This window comes from Zootermopsis nevadensis, unplaced genomic scaffold (assembly GCF_977971745.1).
Source record: "Zootermopsis nevadensis isolate Lab colony 2312 unplaced genomic scaffold, Znev_1.0 Znev_ptg000013l, whole genome shotgun sequence".
NCBI lineage: Eukaryota > Metazoa > Arthropoda > Insecta > Blattodea > Termopsidae > Zootermopsis > Zootermopsis nevadensis.
In genome coordinates, this window is record NW_028259145.1 from 13310354 (window position 1) to 13328168 (window position 17815).

The window sequence follows — 17815 nt, forward strand, 5'->3', positions numbered from 1 at the left end:
TTATTGAGTTTGTTATTGCATGCGATTTTTAGGGGGTTAACGGAGAAACATTTTCGATACATTTTTATGTTGGTTGTTTTGTATAGGGACGTAGAAGGTGCATGTATCGATTTCTATTCGTTATGTTTTATGATTCGGGATGTCAAGACAACGAAATGTTTTACATGTTCTTTTAATATATGGGCTTGTCTGAATATGTTTAAAAGGCGTTTATGTTAAATTCGATGTTCTTTCTAGTCGCACAAGAACTAATGTAACCTGTGGTGTATTACTACGGTTCCGGACTGTTTGTTAGTGAGCCAAAATGTAACGCCTTGCGACGTATGTGCTGTCAACACATGTGATCTAGTCTCTGTTATCAAGCATTAATAGTGTAAAATAGTGACGACGAACTTGTGACGTCACAGATGACTCATAGTTCAGAGTGAAAGGTGCTTTTGTATATTGAGATTATTCTCATGTAGCTTCGTCGCTGGTTACTTAAAATAGCCCAGAATTGTATTTCTGCTTCTCACGAAAAAGAAATTTATATTTAACATTATATCCGTGTTGGCCATATTGCACGAATCGCGTGTAATTGTAATGAAATTATGCATTAGCTTTTATTCTAAGCACATTCAGTTTCAGTTACATGAAGTGACATTAGATTTCATTACCATATTGTTATATAGCCCGCGTTGAGATTCTGCCTTGTTTTCTTTAAATTCAGAATTGTTATCTGTAACCACGTATTTGTTTAGTGTTAACGATTGAACTTAATTTAAATAAACAAATATCTATCAATATAAATCGTTTTTTCATTCCCCAAGAGCTTGAAGTGGTTAAATGCGTGAGAGAGTGGGACATCTCGCCGAGCCCATTGACACAAACGCGCATCGGAAAACAGATTCTTGAACCCAAATTCTGTTACGAAGAGGCTTGTACTCTTAATACAAAGACCGATAGCGTAATCCACAAAAGAATCTTAATTGTAATTCGAGGAATTTCATGCTGCCTGCTCTGTTGCTTGTATGTGATTATTCTATATGTCAATGCCCCATTCTTTTTCTACGAAAGCTCTTGACACATTTATGGGAATTGTTTCCTGCGTGATCTATTGATTCAAACAACTTCATCTCTACACCCTATCGCCATCCCACGCGTATGTTAAAACTGATCTCGGCAAGACATTTGAGTTGGATTTGAATACACTCCCTCCTGCTCGTTCTATTTTTTTTTTCAGAACGTGAGAAACCTCTTGGTTTATTGCGGTTGAATAGCAAATACCCCCACAGACCCATCGAAACGACCTGTGGGACTTACAATATGCACAAGAAGTGATTGGGATTTTCAGAGTTGTAATAAAATTTATATTCTGTTTTTTCAAGACGTGTATGGTGCTAGCTGAGAAGCCTTTTTTTGTAATAAAATTTTGGTTTGTGTTCACTACACATGTATATAGAAACTTTTCAGTACTATATAATACGGGCTTATATACAACCGTGATCTGTGAGAAATAAATGTTATTGTGTGAATGATCACTAAAATCTTGGACGTGGAATCGCTCCGATGTACGACTTGACTGCATCTTCTCATTTAAGGGAAAATTTTTATATTAAATTTTGAACCGTGATAATTTTCTCTGTCGAGCGTTGGTGCATACACTCTACAGTACCATAATCCGGAATGCTGTATGTGTTATTAGGAATGTCATTGTGATGTAACTACAGATGGGGAATGAGTAAGACCTAGAATAACCGAGGGATCAGATCGAACGATCAGTCGGCTGAAAACCCAATCATTTCCGGTGCCCGAATGTGTTAGTCGGCGTGTGAAGATGAGAGGATATGACATCGGGTTTGCTCTAATAAACAGTCGCGCTCGTAGCCGTGGGTGTGAGGGTTCGGCGTACAGGTGACGCAAACAAAGTTACTGTGAGGCCGCCTCTTCCTTTCAGATCTTTGCCTGAAGCCCGTTTGCGTTATGTGACGTTCATATCCAATGACCACTTTCATTTGTAATTTCTTGTGTTGCCCGTCGTCTTGTTCGGTTGTTGACTGAAAATTGGCGAATGTTACCCTGTTTTGGGATGTTTTGTTAGTATTTTCTGCCTGGTGTTTATGTAGTTGGGTTATTAGATTATATCCTGGCGGCAGTGCGAAGTGATTGTCATGCGCGGTTCTTGAACTCGGATTCCCGGACGCACGAAGCTTACGATGTTTACTGCAGATTACAGCTAAGACAAACACGCATAGCTTATTGATTCGAATATGTCTGCACAGTAATCTAGATGAACTTACAAATGTTTACATGAAGTTTGTTTTGCCTAGAGATACATGTATGGCACGTGGCACGCTGATAATGTCTGTTCTGAAACAAGTGCACTGATTGCAGTTTCGGTGAACAGTTTGAGAAATTTTGTTCTGGATGGTCGTGGAGGAACAAACTGAACACAGGTGTGCTGTGTTAAGCTGCTGCCCTGTGTTGACCCTGACTTGCGTTTTTTTTCAAACATTCTCTTTCTCATTAGGTGACGTACTAAATATTCAGAGACATCACAGGGCGATTTTTTCTTGCCTTAAGACGGAAATTACGCCTGTAATTGTTACTTCTTTAATTTAAATGGTCATATTTACTTTGTGTAACTGGGCTCTTTGGTATTCTCTTCTAATCGTAAACGTTAATAATTAACTACGTTACTACGTTTAACCCTTTGAAGTCCATCGGTAACCTCGCGTGTTACTTGTTTCGATAATCGATCGATACTTCTGCATCTTTTTCTCCACAAGTGAATTTATGGGTTTCGTGTGATTTTTAGAGTTAACAGCGATTATTTCCATAAACATAGGTGGGTTGTGTTTGAAAAATTACGAACTTTGTGTTCTCTGTGTTTATGCCGTGATCAAATCAAGAATGACGGGATGGGCTGAACATGTAGCACGCTTTGGATAGATACTTCAACCGGGAAGTCTGATAGGGACCAATAGAGAGCTCTAGTAAACGGGGTGGTGAACATAAATGTTGGGTGGGGGAGTCCTCGAACAGTTGCAGGGCTCTGTATTAACTCAACTCCGAGGAATTATTTGTGCCCTTGTGGTTTCAGTTACAGTTAAATTTGAGTTACAAAGTCTTTGGGTTATACAATTACTTTTAACAGATAATTTGCCAGGTAATTCAAGACGTGTGTCCGGCACACGGCCTTGTGACAGAAATTCGAAAGTTCAGCTTGGTTTGTGAATTATGTTGGTAATATGCGTATGTTGAACTTTATATGATGTGTGTGTGTGTATTAATGTCTTCTGTTTCAACAACCTTCTGCTTAATTTGGTTGCAGTCTGGGTATGCCCTTCTGTAAACATGCAGTAAAATTAAGATGGCTGTCTTCTGGGTTGTTGCGCCGTGTAGTCTGGTAGACGTTTACTGGCGTTTCAGAGGCCCTTGCTGCCTCCATCGTCAGGGCAATGAGGACCTCTGAAATGTCGATAAACTTCTGCCAAAGTACACGGCCCAACAACCCAGAAGACAGCCATCTTCAGACTCGCCGCCGTGAAAACCTCAAATCATACATGCAGTAAATTTCTTTCTTAACAACCGTTCACAATTTTGTCCAATTCAAGGACTTAGTGTGGTATAATGTGTACAACATATGTAGGGGTTATATGATAATCTAAGCCACAGAAATGTAAAATTGTATTTTAAATTCCTTATTGCAATATTTATCTTAATAAGCGTAATACTTCCAAACATTTTTGAGAGACGATGTAGTTTGTAAGTTGTGGCCATTTGCATTTTCATTCGACCGCACAGCTAAAGTGTATTAACAGATTTGAATAGTTACTAAAAATTCACAAAATTTGTAATAAAAAGAGTCTTGCTGTATTTTATATAAATTTCGAATAACAGTTAACCAAAATACTTGGCTACCCAGGTTAAAAATTTCAAAAGTTCTCTGAAAATCTTAGTTTTAACCAGTTTTGAAGGGTTCAGATGATGGTGTAGTAGTATTGCTGGGTTTCTGAACTGTGTCCGGCTTGAACACAATGTACCCACTCCCCCCATCTTTTCACCGGAGGACGAAAACAGGTCGTTTCAACGTCTGTTTTTCTAATGGATTAAGAGACCTTTGACAAGTTCAGAAACTCGGTAATACATTGTTTTTGTTTCCTGTTTAGCCTGCTCAGCTAACGAGACGCAGTTTGAAGAGCTGTACCGTTTGGCGAGACAAGAGGAGATCCATAGTTTTGCATCATTTCCCAGTAGCGTTGTGTTAATTTTCTTTTCTATTTAACGTGTCTTTCTTCTTGTCATCTTATTTGTCGCAGGTTCATCAACGCGAGGCGGCGGATCGTACAACCTCTTATAGACCAATCAAATCGAGCAGGTGCGAGCGGTAAGTTAGTTCTCTAACTGTTTTCTGGGTCTTCCTAACCCTCTTTTCTTCTTCTCTTCTGTTCCCAAGGTTCATCAACGCTCGGCGCCGTATCGTGCAGCCCATGATAGACCAATCGAATCGGGCGGGTAAGTCCGCCCCAGTAATGGTTTGCATCTATCAAGGCCTCAGTTTCGCCACCTAGCAGGCCGAAGATGAGCATATAGTGGTTCTATGAACCTCGGCTTTTTGCTGATTTAGCTAGCGTTTCCGAATAAATATTATCAGCAAGCTGCTGGAATTTGTGTTGCAAATTATTCAGGACTCTTTGTATGATAGCGTACTGCAGATGTACAATTAATGATCGTTCATGTCTTATTAAAATTCTAAAGTTACATATACGTAACAACGTTGTCATGTATATATCTGTATCATATATATATTTCGCAATTTTAAACCAATATATGCTCAGCTAACTGTAAAATATTAATTTTGGCATGCCATACATATCCTTTTTTCGATTAGTTTAAGAGTCAGTGGTTTCGATACCAAAACTTTTTGTATAGTTTAGGTTTTATATATTTCCAAAGAAGCGATGCAACCTTGGGACATGGGTGAAGGTGGTGGACAAAACTGTACCTTCCCTCTGGTGCATGGAATCAAGATCGCTTCTTTTTAGCATTCTTCTAGAACGTGCCTGATAAAACCACAAAGCGTCTAGGTCAAATATCACATTTGAACAAGTGAAGTGAGAACGCGAGTGGCTTAAATATAAGTGGAATTGTTCTTAAGTTGTATTTAATTAAAGTAAGAAGGAATGTGAATGGAAATATATCTCGATTATGTTAAATAAATATATGATATTTGGTAATACGTATATATATTGATGTGTATTATATAGTCTGTTGTCAGCTAATTTAAATTATACAAGCTTAAATGATTACATTTTTATTTACTGAGAAAGGTAAGTTTTATGCTTTGTAAGATTATAAATGTAATAATACCAGTAATTCTGTCGACATATGTTTAATAACTTATTGCTTTTTGTTTGAGTGTAATTCTAAATGATTAGAATTTATGTTGAAATATCTTTCTAAACTACATCAGTGCGTAGTATTGCACTGTCATCGCCTAAATACGACGTAGTTCCTAACAAGAAGTGCAGATGAAACCACGCCACCAACAGATTTTAAGAAAGTGCCTTTACATCGAGACCAGTCTAGTGCCGGGAGAGAGATGAAACCTTAAATTAGGACCGAGATTATAAGTATAGGATAAATTGCGTTTATTACTTATTACTTCTTATGTCAGGCGTTGGTTTAGACGCGGAGTTTTTTTTTTCGGTGCGGTGTAGCCAAAGACATTAAAGTATACTAACATTACGATTTAATGAGACCCATGGCCCGCCTGCGGATGACGTAGGAAGCCTCAGCTCGGATTTGTAATATAGCATTGTTAGCCAGATCTTCATTTGAACCACAAACGTTGACGGGTGAAGTCAGAAATTTATGGCGATAAGAGTAGGCCACATACCAGTGTGTCCAGCAGCAGGTGATTCGCTCGCAAGCAGAGCAACACTGGCGATATACTTGGCGACCACGTGGTTGTCGGCCAATAATATTTCGAGGCTGGCAGCCATGAGCGGTGATTTGAGCGATCATGAGAACGCGGTGCGATAACAATTGTTAGTACGGAATATCTCAGTTATGAGCATTCCAGAAATGATGGATACAATTCACAGTGACAGAAATTATTAAATATGAGTTTCCTGTGGCATTGCAGGACACGGTGGCGTTTAGGCAGATGGAGGCATGGAGTTTGAGTTCAAAAGATGGGAAAATTAACTTATTGAGTTCGGACTTGAGTTACTGCTTGTGGTTATTTACCGAGTTTCTGTAGTTAGTTATGTCAGCGGCTAGGTACAATCAATAGATGGTCGAATGTAATAGATGCAGTGACTACACTGAACTTCACAAAATTAAAAAAATAGTCGCTGTTGTATGAATTAACGTATATAATGATAACGGAATACTTTTTAAGGAGTGATTGGGCTTGTGACGAGGTCAGCTTCCCGATTTTCTACGTATGGTACTATTACACGGTGATGGAACAAATAATTATAACAATTTTGGAAGTCTGTAATCAGTTATTAACATCAATAAATTCTTGCTGTGGGTGTCGAGGAATTATCCATCACACGCATTCTAGATCTTTGCACTGTTTGTAACTTAATGTTCCTATAAGGTTACCGCCCGGGCTTGAAGAACGGTGTGGGTGAGCCTCTGACGTCCTGAAGTCGCTGGTGAAGAAACAAACCAACGCCCTTTCATTATCGGACATACTTGTTAAAATGTAGTAAAGTTTCTGAATTCGTACTAACTTACCACTGGACCGGATCTTCCTGCCGGAATCGTAAAGCTTGAAACTACAGCTGCTACCAATTTCCCCGGATCTTATCTGACGGTTTGCACCTGTTAGGAAGTGAATGGGCCCCCTAAACGAGCGAATTTCTGCGAGAGCTGTTCGACCCGAACTATTCCCTTAGAGACCCATAAAGTGGCAGACAGAAGTTCTTGCTGCAACACTAGCCAACCAACCAGCCATACAGTCGCACAGTATTCGTGAGGCGAACACTACATGAGGCACAGAGACATGATTGCATGGAATGTTTACTCTGAATAAAATATAAACAACTGAAATAAAGTAACAAATATTTCACACGTAATTAATGACAATTTAATATCTAATATGGACGTAAAACCAGTATCTCGTCTGGTCTACGAATTATCTGTAAATATATGTTTTGGACGAAAAGATTTCTCAATATTCGGTTGATAACCAAGCGGATAAAAATTTTATTACGTGAGTACAATCCAAATATTGTATTCGTTGTGGCCCATGGTGTTTCAGTGAAGTGGGCACGTACAATTACTTTTTATTCTTTGGTTGATGTCTAGAAAAAATAATCCACAGGAAATACGAAATCACTTATCGCTTACGGGCCAAAAAGTCTAAAGATTAATCTCCTCACTTCGAAGTGTCCAGGATGTCTGAATGCAAAACAAAACAAAGTAGAGTAAAGACAGTGTGAGATTGCGGCAGATATGAGGATGACTGTCTGCTAGGAAGTTCAACTACGTAGTCTGGTAGAAATTTACCGATGTTTCAGAGGTGCTTACTTCCTCCATCACACGGACACCTGTGACATATCGGTCAGTTACTACCGTACTGCACAGTTGAACATCCTAGAAGACAGTCATCTTCAAAGTAAAGGCCACTTAATTTAGTAGGTCAGAATCAGACGTTTAAAATTTGTGTTCACACGCAAACTATCTGGATAAAGAAGAAAGTGACAGTAAGATTTGATGTTTCCACAGCGGTGAGTATGAGGATTTTTGTCTTCAGGGCGATGAATCGCTGATAACGGAGGCAGTATGACCTCTGAAACGTTGGTTAACATCGACCAGACTACACAGCGCAACGACCCAGAAGACAGAAATCTTCATACTCATCGCCCTGATGACGGAGGCAGTATGACCTCTGAAACGTTGGTAAACATCCACCAGATTAAACAGCGCAACAACCCAGAAGACAGAAATCTTCACCGCCCTGAAGACGGAGGCAGTATGACCTCTGAAACGTTGGTAAACATCCACCAGACTAAACAGCTCAACAACCCAGAAGACATAAATCTTCACCGCCCTGAAGACGGAGGCAGTATGACCTCTGAAACGTTGGTTAACATCGACCATACTACACAGCGCAACAACCCAGAAGACAGAAATCTTCATACTCATCGCCCTGATGACGGAGGCAGTATGACCTCTGAAACGTTGGTTAACATCGACCAGACTACACAGCGCAACAACCCAGAAGACAGAAATCTTGAAGAAAGTGGCAGTTAATACAACACATATAAAAAGCTGAATTCACTAAATTTATTTGGGGACTATGCAGAGTGTAATTGTAATTGGTGTGGCCTCTTGTAAATGAAGAAGCGTTTGACCCAGGACCTGATAATCACTCACTGTCTCGTATGGCGGTGAGAGTTATGGGAAATCACTCCAGAGTGCCTTTTTAGTTGATCATTCAGTAGTAAGATCGGCAATAAAGTGAATAACTAGGTCGTTACTGTTTGAAAAGGCACGTTTCCCATCTTTAAAAGTAGCTTAGTGTCTATAACCGAAAGTGGAATTATATAACGAATTTCCGAAAACAGTAGTAGTATGGGTTATATGACCGTATAAGAAGGTTCTAAAAGGCACGCTATTTCTGAAGAGGCGGGAGATTGTGATGGCCCTGTTGAAACATCAAAAGAGTAGAAAGAAGCAGACGGGAGTAATTGCCGGCAACTTTAGTGCACATGAAACTAGGTTCCAACGTTTAGCTCCTACTCCCCTCGAACGTCACCCGTAAGGTGTATAATTCGAGTAAAGAGACCCTCTGGTATCGTTAGCAAATTTGTCTGCATGATGGAGTTCATTTTATTTTCGTTTAGACTTCTCCCTTCCCGTTCCCTGCACTTGTTCCTTTCATCCTACCAAAAGAATAAGAATAAGAGATAATATGTTTGTGCATTGGACTTGTATTTGTGTACGGCCCTGCTTCATTATGGACCCCGTTGCGATGTCTGATCTGTCGGTTTTATGTAGTTTTCTGTGTATGAAGTTGCTTCCGGTTATTTGACTTCATATTTAGTCCAGAATTCTTCACACTCTTGCTTAATAAGAAGAACGCTAAAGCTTTAACAGCTATATAGGATCGCTAAGTAAGGTCTCTGTCTTAATTAATTGTTTCGTGTCCTCACTTGTCTTTCCTTAAACTTCTATTACGATTAGTCTTTAAAAAAAGTAATTTAAATGACGTAGAAACTGCAGTCGTCGAATTATATACTTCGTAGGTTTTGTTTGTACGACCATAAGTGGGTCTGTTATAAATCTTGATGTGTAATATAACTAGAAATGTAATTTAAATAGAACAGGCTCTATGGCCACACCCTGAAAGGATCTATGTATTCCTTAATCAGAATTTAAAACTTCACAAAAAGTAGTCTACACCGACTTGTCTCTCCTTTACAATCGTCCAGACATCCACAAGCAATGACACTGTACGCATGCGTCGTAGACATGACGCTAATATCTATATAAAGTGGAAAACCGTGTTCCATGGTGTTCGGATTATCATTTCCAGTCAATTTCGATCATCGTCTTCTCCGTTCTACACGCATTAACACTAACGCATCATTCCCCGAACCGCCATGCTGGCATTATAATTCATTTCAATATCAACCCATAAAATGACTATTCTAAAAGGATTTACGATTATTAATGGGTTAAGCAGACGATTGCATATCGCCTTATGGCGTTTCTGTATGTCAGCCATCATCGTTATACTTCGTGGCTTAAATTTCAGATAGTTTTCATTATCGTAGGTTGTCATGGAGCATTTCTGTCTGCAGAGAAACTGTCACACGAAGCATTTCGTTGCAGGTTATATAATTAACGAAGATGTAATTTGTTAAGAAATACGCAAGATTCTTAACTAAACAAGTAGACAAACTCAGTCTGCTTTGATTCGTCATTTCCTGTTCAGTGCAGTGTTGGTTTCCTCATCACTCGTTTCACAAAATGCAGCAACGCCTTTGTGTGTGACGTGCTAATGTATCCAGGATCGGAAACAGAAAGCAAATTGAAACGCGGCTTTAGCAACAAAATCTTGCAAGTGACAAAACAATTTTTTTTTTGTATTTCCTTGCCCGCCACAGCATACTTCACTTTTATTAATGTTTCCTTTTACTTTGATGGGAGACAGAATTCTAAAACCAGTGATCTTAGCAGCCCATTGGACGAGGCTGCAGTATTTTACATGTAGTTTTATTTCTCCTGGAAACCAGTTTTCCACATCTTGAAACTGTGCTAATTAGGTAGTTCTGTAGGAGGAATGTTTCTTTGGCCGAATGAAAAAAAATTCTATCTCAGTTAGTTTTTCCTCGCCTGATGTGAAAGTGTTTATTTAAACCAAATGTCATATATAACTCGAACATTTAAACTTCATTACCACATGTCTATCGGATAAATATTCTGAACAAATGTAAACATTGTGTTTTAACGTAATACTATATCCTAAAGCAAGTTTCGCATCTTTCAACCGTATTGTGAATCGATACAGAATGAATTTGATGTGACGTAGAGATATTGGGATTTTCGCTTTTTCCAGTCCTCTTCCAGCATTATTCTGGAACCCACCTGTGTTCCGTTCAAAGCTGTCAGGGCTCGCTGTGTGGGCGATACACACGACACTTGTGTAAAGAAATAATTAATTGTGCAGTTATCTGAGATAAAAAAGTTATAATGCTTTCGTTCCATTCGTTTGGTTGTATGGTGAGTGTGTTCGTAATGAAATGTACCCAGTATTCATATTAACTGAAGCAGCTGAGAATATATTCATAGTTGTAAAATGTCAAAGGAAAGTGTTTTCTAAGATAGGAGCACTGGAAATATTTGAGTAGAGCTGTTAAAACAAATAATGTTAAATAATATATAAAAGTTTGCAATTAAATAGATATTAGGATTGTATATCTCGTACATTGAGCTCGTTTGCTGCCATCTTACCAGGTTTAGGATTGATCTAGATGCACACAGCCTAGATTGCCCTATGTCTGTTGTGTCATTCATCCCAAACAATTTTTAAAAGAAACAATAAACTAATTTTTGTTCCTTGTTACCCAGGTAGTATGATTCATCTTGCATCACTAGTTATTGGTGTGAAGTAGTAAGGACAATACTGTCGAGAAAGTAACTTCCTGATATGTTCTGTATTAGATTACTGTGATATGAACATTAAAACTACACACTTAAACGGTTCGTGGCTAGAAAATGCTCTGTTTTACTCCCCATTATTTTTCTGGCTTATTTTCACAACTCTAGTAGCTTGCTTTCGCGTTATTCGACCTCCAACAAAGGAATAATTTGTGAGTAGGGCTATTGTTTCTCTAACAGGATTGTTGAAACGTGTAAAATTAAATGATTTTTTTCCGGTTTTAGACGACATTTCCCAATGTGCAACAGTGGGTTCCAAATACTATCCCAGTGTTGCGAAAACCACTACAGACAGGCATGGACGGTGTTTGCCGCTCACACTAGAGCGTAATGAACTAGAATGTAATACGTGAAGATGTGGAACAGATTCATCTGATTCATGACTCGGTCAGTAGCGGATTCTTGTGAACACAATAATAGACCTTTGGAATTTATAAAGATGGGACATTTGACTGCCTTCTCAGGAAACGCCGGTTTCATTAATCTGTATTAGAAACAAATGATGACATAAAACTATCAACGTAGTTGTAAAGTAATCTAGACTACCTTAGTATAGTACCTTACGTGTCACAAGACGAAGTCCCATTCTCAAACGTTTAATGTTTCGTTATCATTTATCTCGTTTCATATACTTATTAAGAAACTGTACTTCATGTTGATTCTGGTTGCGAGCTTCAACTTCTGTTCACAGTATCTAGCAAAGTACTGTACTCGCTTCAGGTTATATTGCGAAGCAGTATGGACGGTATCCACGAGCATCTCCCCTCGTGTCTCTTCTCCCCTTGCACCATCAATCAGCCACGTCAATTTGTAATGGCGTCTCTTCTCGTCCCGCGATGTCCAGCACTCTCTCTCCAGGAGGACGTTATAACGTCCATCCCATTTCACTGCAACCCTCGTCTCCCTTGAAATGGCTGCCTGGTGGTTTCGATATTCCCACACAAACTCCCCAAAATGCATCCTCTCATATAAACTACTCCTTTTATTCTCTGTTGGGTTTCTTTCTCATAAGGAATTTGTACTCGGTGTGCACGTAAGAGAAAATTATAGTTGTACGGTTTCTATTTTTTTAAGTAGCTCAGTTTCGTGACAAAATGCATGATTTTTTTTCGGTGTAATAAATATCAAAAAAATCACTGAACTGAATCTGTTCTCTTTTCTTGCGTTCCCAGATTCGATTACTTCTGACTGAAGCAAGATGGGAGAAGATCCAAACATAAGCGTTCTTTATGTGCACTGGATGGTGCTAAAGTGACTAAATAAGTCAGTTACAGAAAAGCATTTCGTATAAGTACAGAACATTTTGATGTTACAATTTGCTTTCTGTTTCCGATACTGAATACTTTGTCGAAGAGTCAGTGTTTGTGATTCACCAGGGACATATTGGACAGGCGGATTCAATTGCCTGGAGAAATATATGCAGAATCTTCGCAAATTTGAGGCAAACGGATGAAAGCCGGATAAACATTCTTATTATCATTATTATTGTTGTTGGTGGTGGTGGTGGTTGTGGCGATGTTAATGTTTTCTTGTTTCTATCACCTGCGTCCAGCGACTGCGAAACATTGGCGCTAGTCCTGATTTTTTGTGGTAAGGTTCTTAATTTCGCTGAATAATTTGAAAAATTATTTCTCTATTTGGCAATGGATACCTAAGGCAGTGTTTTTCACATGATTTGTATCGTGTAAATTTTCATATGCAGTTGAGCGCCGATTATCCAGGGCCCAATTTTCCGTGGAGTGGATTACCCGTAGTTTTAGATTGTCGCTAATGCGTAATTATACTTACTTTTAATAAATGCTCAAAAATTTAATAAATATTATGGACTTTCTGATAAAATGATTTTATGAAAGAATGTTTAGTATTTTATGCAGATTTTGCAGTGTGAATACGTATGTTTCTATGTACAGGTATGTATATGTTCCTATTCTGCTTACATGGATGGTGATAATTTAAGTAAAATGTAATTTGCGTTAACCGTGTTTTTTAATTAACTGGGCCCCTTTTTCCCCCCACTTATCACGGATAATCAGTGCTCTGCTGTACTCGATTAGCATTTTCTTGACAATACGATGTGGCCGGAATAATTTTTCTATAGTAGCAACGCAAATTTATATACATAAATTCTTATAACCCTGATTTAGATTGGTATTTCCTCAAAATTACGTTTAATGCACGATTCAATTTGCAAATATTTACCCTGTTTAATACGCCTTGAAGCTTCGGATTTATTGACTTGTTTACCCTGTTAATGCCTCAGTCAATATCTGATTCTACAATAAATCCTTTCTCTTGTGCTGCTGATTGCTTTCACATAACGAGTTCATTTTTCTGTTATAATTTAGGTCCGCCAAAAATGACCGGAGTTGTTATTCTGTTAATTCTTAAATAATAATGGAAACAAATATTATGAACTAATATTTCAGTTAAGATTACTGTACTGTTTCGAAGCGCTGTTAAACTTCTACGTTAATATTTATGGATGTATAAATATTTTATGAAAGTACTCAAAACTCACATAAAATAAAACATTAAGCTTTGTAAATTCGAAACAATTTTATGATTAATTAATATGTCATGGTATGCAGCAACAAAAACGAGCATATCGGTCCTTGCATTAATGCGACTATTGCTTCATTTCGGCCCTCAGATGGCTTCATCGCTCGCTCGCTCACTCACTCTGTCACTCTTTCCGTCCACCTACTCACCCATGCAAACTCACATCCACGCTCATTAGCCCATTAACTGACCCACATCAACCAACACGACACAGTCACTCATTCACCCAGCCATTCACGAGATCTCCACCCACACACTCTTTATCGGTTCCACACTCGGTCACTCAGGAGGACGGGCGCAAGTTGGCGTGTAGTTGGTAGGGTACGTCGATAACAAACTACAAATTTTAAAGCCAAGGAGCTAGGTAATCATTGCGGCCATTTGAACAGCTTGGATATTGGTACCATACAATGTATTTATTCATTGTCCTTGATCTCTGACACGATTATAATGAAATGTTGGTGTTAGTGGGACATCCTCCAGTTATAAAGAGGCATCTTTCTTCCCTCTGCCCAAATGCGCAGATGTTTTTTTAATTAAAACACGCTTACGCCTTTCCGAAGTCTGAAACAGTTGGCTTTTTTCCCTCGACATTCAATTACTTCATGCCAGGGTAATCGATCATATTTGCTATTAATTGACCTCGAACTTTCGCCCTTCTTTGATATATGACATTCTATGTTTATTAGAATAGTAATATCGTTTTCACCCTTCTGGTCTGTTCTGTATGCTTTAGCTCGTGTTGTGATTGATCACTGCTCGTGTAGGCTGTTATCAAGTGGGAACAAACTTAATTTACTGGGACGGAAGAAAAAAACTTGGGTGAGAAATTCTTTATTGGTAATGTAATAATCGACACTCGACGTCAGAGGATAACTGTCGTGATTTCCAAATAGCTTCCAAGATGCATTTTTTAACCACTTTACGGGATGTGATATAAACACTGCAAGTAGCCCCTACTTTTTCTCCTCTTTTTAAATGAGAAAAGGTATTATAATAGTGCATGTTTCTGTCATTAATTAATATTCATTCTCGCACCATGTAACATTTTTGGTTTTGATGGATTGATTTGTGGACTTCATATAACACTTTTAACAACAAATGTTATGTAGCGTCTAATAATATCGGAAAGGTTATCATGAATGGTGAATACTTCTCGGGATTTTAAAGGAAACGGCTTTGGCCTCTTGCAAGATCGTCCTAGTGACGATTTTAAGAATGCGTAGGAGATATACCTCAACTCCCCCCATACGTCTTCATTGCGTGGTGCATGAAGTATTCTGGACAACTTTACTTAATCGTTGCATTTGCTGAACAGACTGAGAGAATCTACGAAAACTTCCGTCCCGTGTCCTTGCAGAATACAAGTCGAGACCGCGACAGAATCTTTCTGCGTGAATTTATTACGAATTCCTGTAAAACGAACAGGGCCTTAAACGAAAAATATGGACACGAACTTATGAGATAAAGGACCAAATAAATATGCGAATAAGAGCAAAACAACGTTAAGGAAAGCTTCTTTGGATCATCCGTTCTCCCCCCCCCCTTCCCCGTTTCCCAGGATGTGGTTTTACTCCATACGCGAAGCGATGTACAGGGAGTGAGAGAATAGTTATGAATTATGAATTGAAAAGAGCTCGGAAAAAATCTGTCTTACAAATCTTGATATCATACATTAAAATGTTCTAGTGTTGTTGTCACCTCACAGGTTCGCACGACGGCCATATTGCTGCTGTTAATCACAAGAAGTCAAAAGTACGTGCATGGAGAAATATCTATTGGCATATTGTCGATGTTAGTAGTTTAATCAGGGTCGACGGATAGGTAGGAAATTAAGAAAGGAAGTCTGTGTTTTAGGTATCCTTAGTTTTGCTCGAGAATTGTGAGAGGATACTGTATGTCGGTTAGAAGCCTACCTACACCTTTCCCGGAGTGTCCTTGGTGCCAGTGACCACACGCTGTCAGGGCATGAAGATGCTTGTCAACCGACTGACAGCCGGCGATGCCATATTGATGCAACAAATCGAACGCTCGTCCATCAGATTCATGTACACAACTTTAGTAAAACCGCATATCTGGTGTTGAGCCGTCACCAAACATCAGAGCTAGTCACTCACCTGTTCAACGTTTCCGATGGCTCCTGATTGTCATGTAGTTCCAGCATTTATATACGAATTATTCACAAACGTCGCGTCAAGTCAGTTCTCTTTCTTGCTGTGTGTTGGTGGATTCCATTACCAAGCGGAACCACAACTAACTTATCACTAGCCGTGGCATTGACATAATAAATTAATGTTGACTTTTGGTGGCGGAATCGATTTTATCTTAATAACTGTATGGCACAATATGTCTAGGATTGACTGTATAAGTTGTGCATAGAAGAACGGCATAAAGATCATTTGAGTCTGAAATATCAGAAGACAGAAAATGTTCACAAATCCGATAGGCCTCATTATATAGAGATAATATAAGATAATATTTTTACAGCACGCTTTTTAAATTAGAACAAAATGTCGAAAAGAATATGTTATATGATTTAATGTTGTAATTTTGAATTTGAAATTTTAAAATATTTCAAATAAGATGATATTTATTTTCAAGGACAACTGTCAATATTATGGCTCGAATTAATCGCTTCTATGTATAACTGGTGGAATGCCTCGAGAAAAGAACATTTAACTTCAAATATCATAGCACGTTGTTACCAAACTTCTTTAGAACCCATTATAAAGTTTCGATTTTTTATAAGATGCAAAACATAAATGTATGCTGTGATGATGGAGGCAGCAGGCACCTTTGAAACGTCGGCAAACTTCTACCAGACTACACAGCGTAACAACTCAGAAGACAACCATGCCTGGTACAATGTCTTTTAGTCAGTCGCTGCTGATTTTATGGGATATGAATATATTTTTTCATGTATTGAACATAATGTCGGACTTATTAGATGCATGTTCTTGGCTTAGAACACATAGTGTATTGCACTTGAAGCGTCTAGAGTACTTTGTTTACTCGCAGAAGCTTACGCCATGTTCTCCAGTTGATTTTCTTGTGACCCCACGCGCGTTACGAGCTTTGGGATCGTCAGATCGCCGCGGCCACAAGAGGGCGTCTTGCGTCGCGTCGGTCCGATAATTGAAATCTGCCTCACATGCCCTTCATCACGCAGCAAGTTACACAGTTTTCCACTAGCACTTCAATAGCGCTCCCTCCCTCTCAATAAATATCTCGAGACAGACAGCAGCTCGTTGCGAGTCCGGGCAGGCTCCGGTTGCGATTAACAGCCGCATCAGCAATTCGATTCCAGGCCACCCAGTTTCGTTTGAGAGAGTAAAATTCTTACATTAAGTATGTCGGATATATTGAGGAATATTTTTTTGCTGAAGTCTGTATTGACACTAGTTTAAATTCAAGTATTTATTTCGTTAACTATTCAGTTGTGTTTTGGTGTAGTTATCCTTCCTTGTTCTTGTTTTGCACCTGCTGTTTCCAGTAATGGTAGCTATTTTTTATTTACGGTGGTCTAGCGGTTAGAACGCTGGCCTTGTAATCCTGGGGTCTCGGGTTCGATTCCCGGCGGTGCCCGAATTTATAACTTGTGTTGGGCAAGGCCGTGGTCTAGGCAACACGGAGTTTTCCTCCGGGGGCTTCCCCGGTTTCTCCGTGGCATCCCAACAATTACTCCATTAACACACAGAAGAAGGCAATGGCAAACCACTTCTGGATCATCTGCCAAGAACGTATATGAACAGGTCCCAGTCCGAGAAAAGGATTGAAGGATCCTGTTCATATGGACCTGTCATCAGACAGAACACTAAATAATATAATAAATAATATCATGTAGTAGGCCTGTGTAATTCAGGCCCTGTTCTGTCACTCAGCAGCGCCTGCCACTTTGCTCGTCCATCTTTCTGTACGCAAGTAACAACTCTAGAACGGCTGAACGACGTCTATTTCCTAACCTGTTCCCCCTTCTTTGAGTGTATCATTTTCAATTTTTCGTTTAAATTGAGTTTATCCCGACGCAATTAGACCTGTTAATCTTTGTCGTTTCCCGTACTTTTTAAAGATAAAACACTTTTGTGTATTT

General features: G+C 39.0%; 1 protein-coding gene across 16 annotated transcripts in view; it reads left to right on the plus strand.

Moving 5' to 3' along the window:
• The window catches only part of hth (Meis homeobox homothorax), a 650834-nt gene that overhangs the window by 616226 nt on the left and 16793 nt on the right, over nt 1–17815 (plus strand). For 7 of the 16 annotated variants that reach the window (XM_022058903.2, XM_022058908.2, XM_022058899.2 and 4 more), the window contains one exon: nt 4302–4369. In XM_022058903.2, coding sequence (XP_021914595.1) covers nt 4302–4369 — 68 coding nt within the window. Of the gene's footprint in view, nt 1–4301; nt 4370–4438; nt 4498–17815 lie in introns of all 16 variants that reach the window. The other 9 variants (XM_087348668.1, XM_022058900.2, XM_022058896.2 and 6 more) reach the window with 2 other exon arrangements.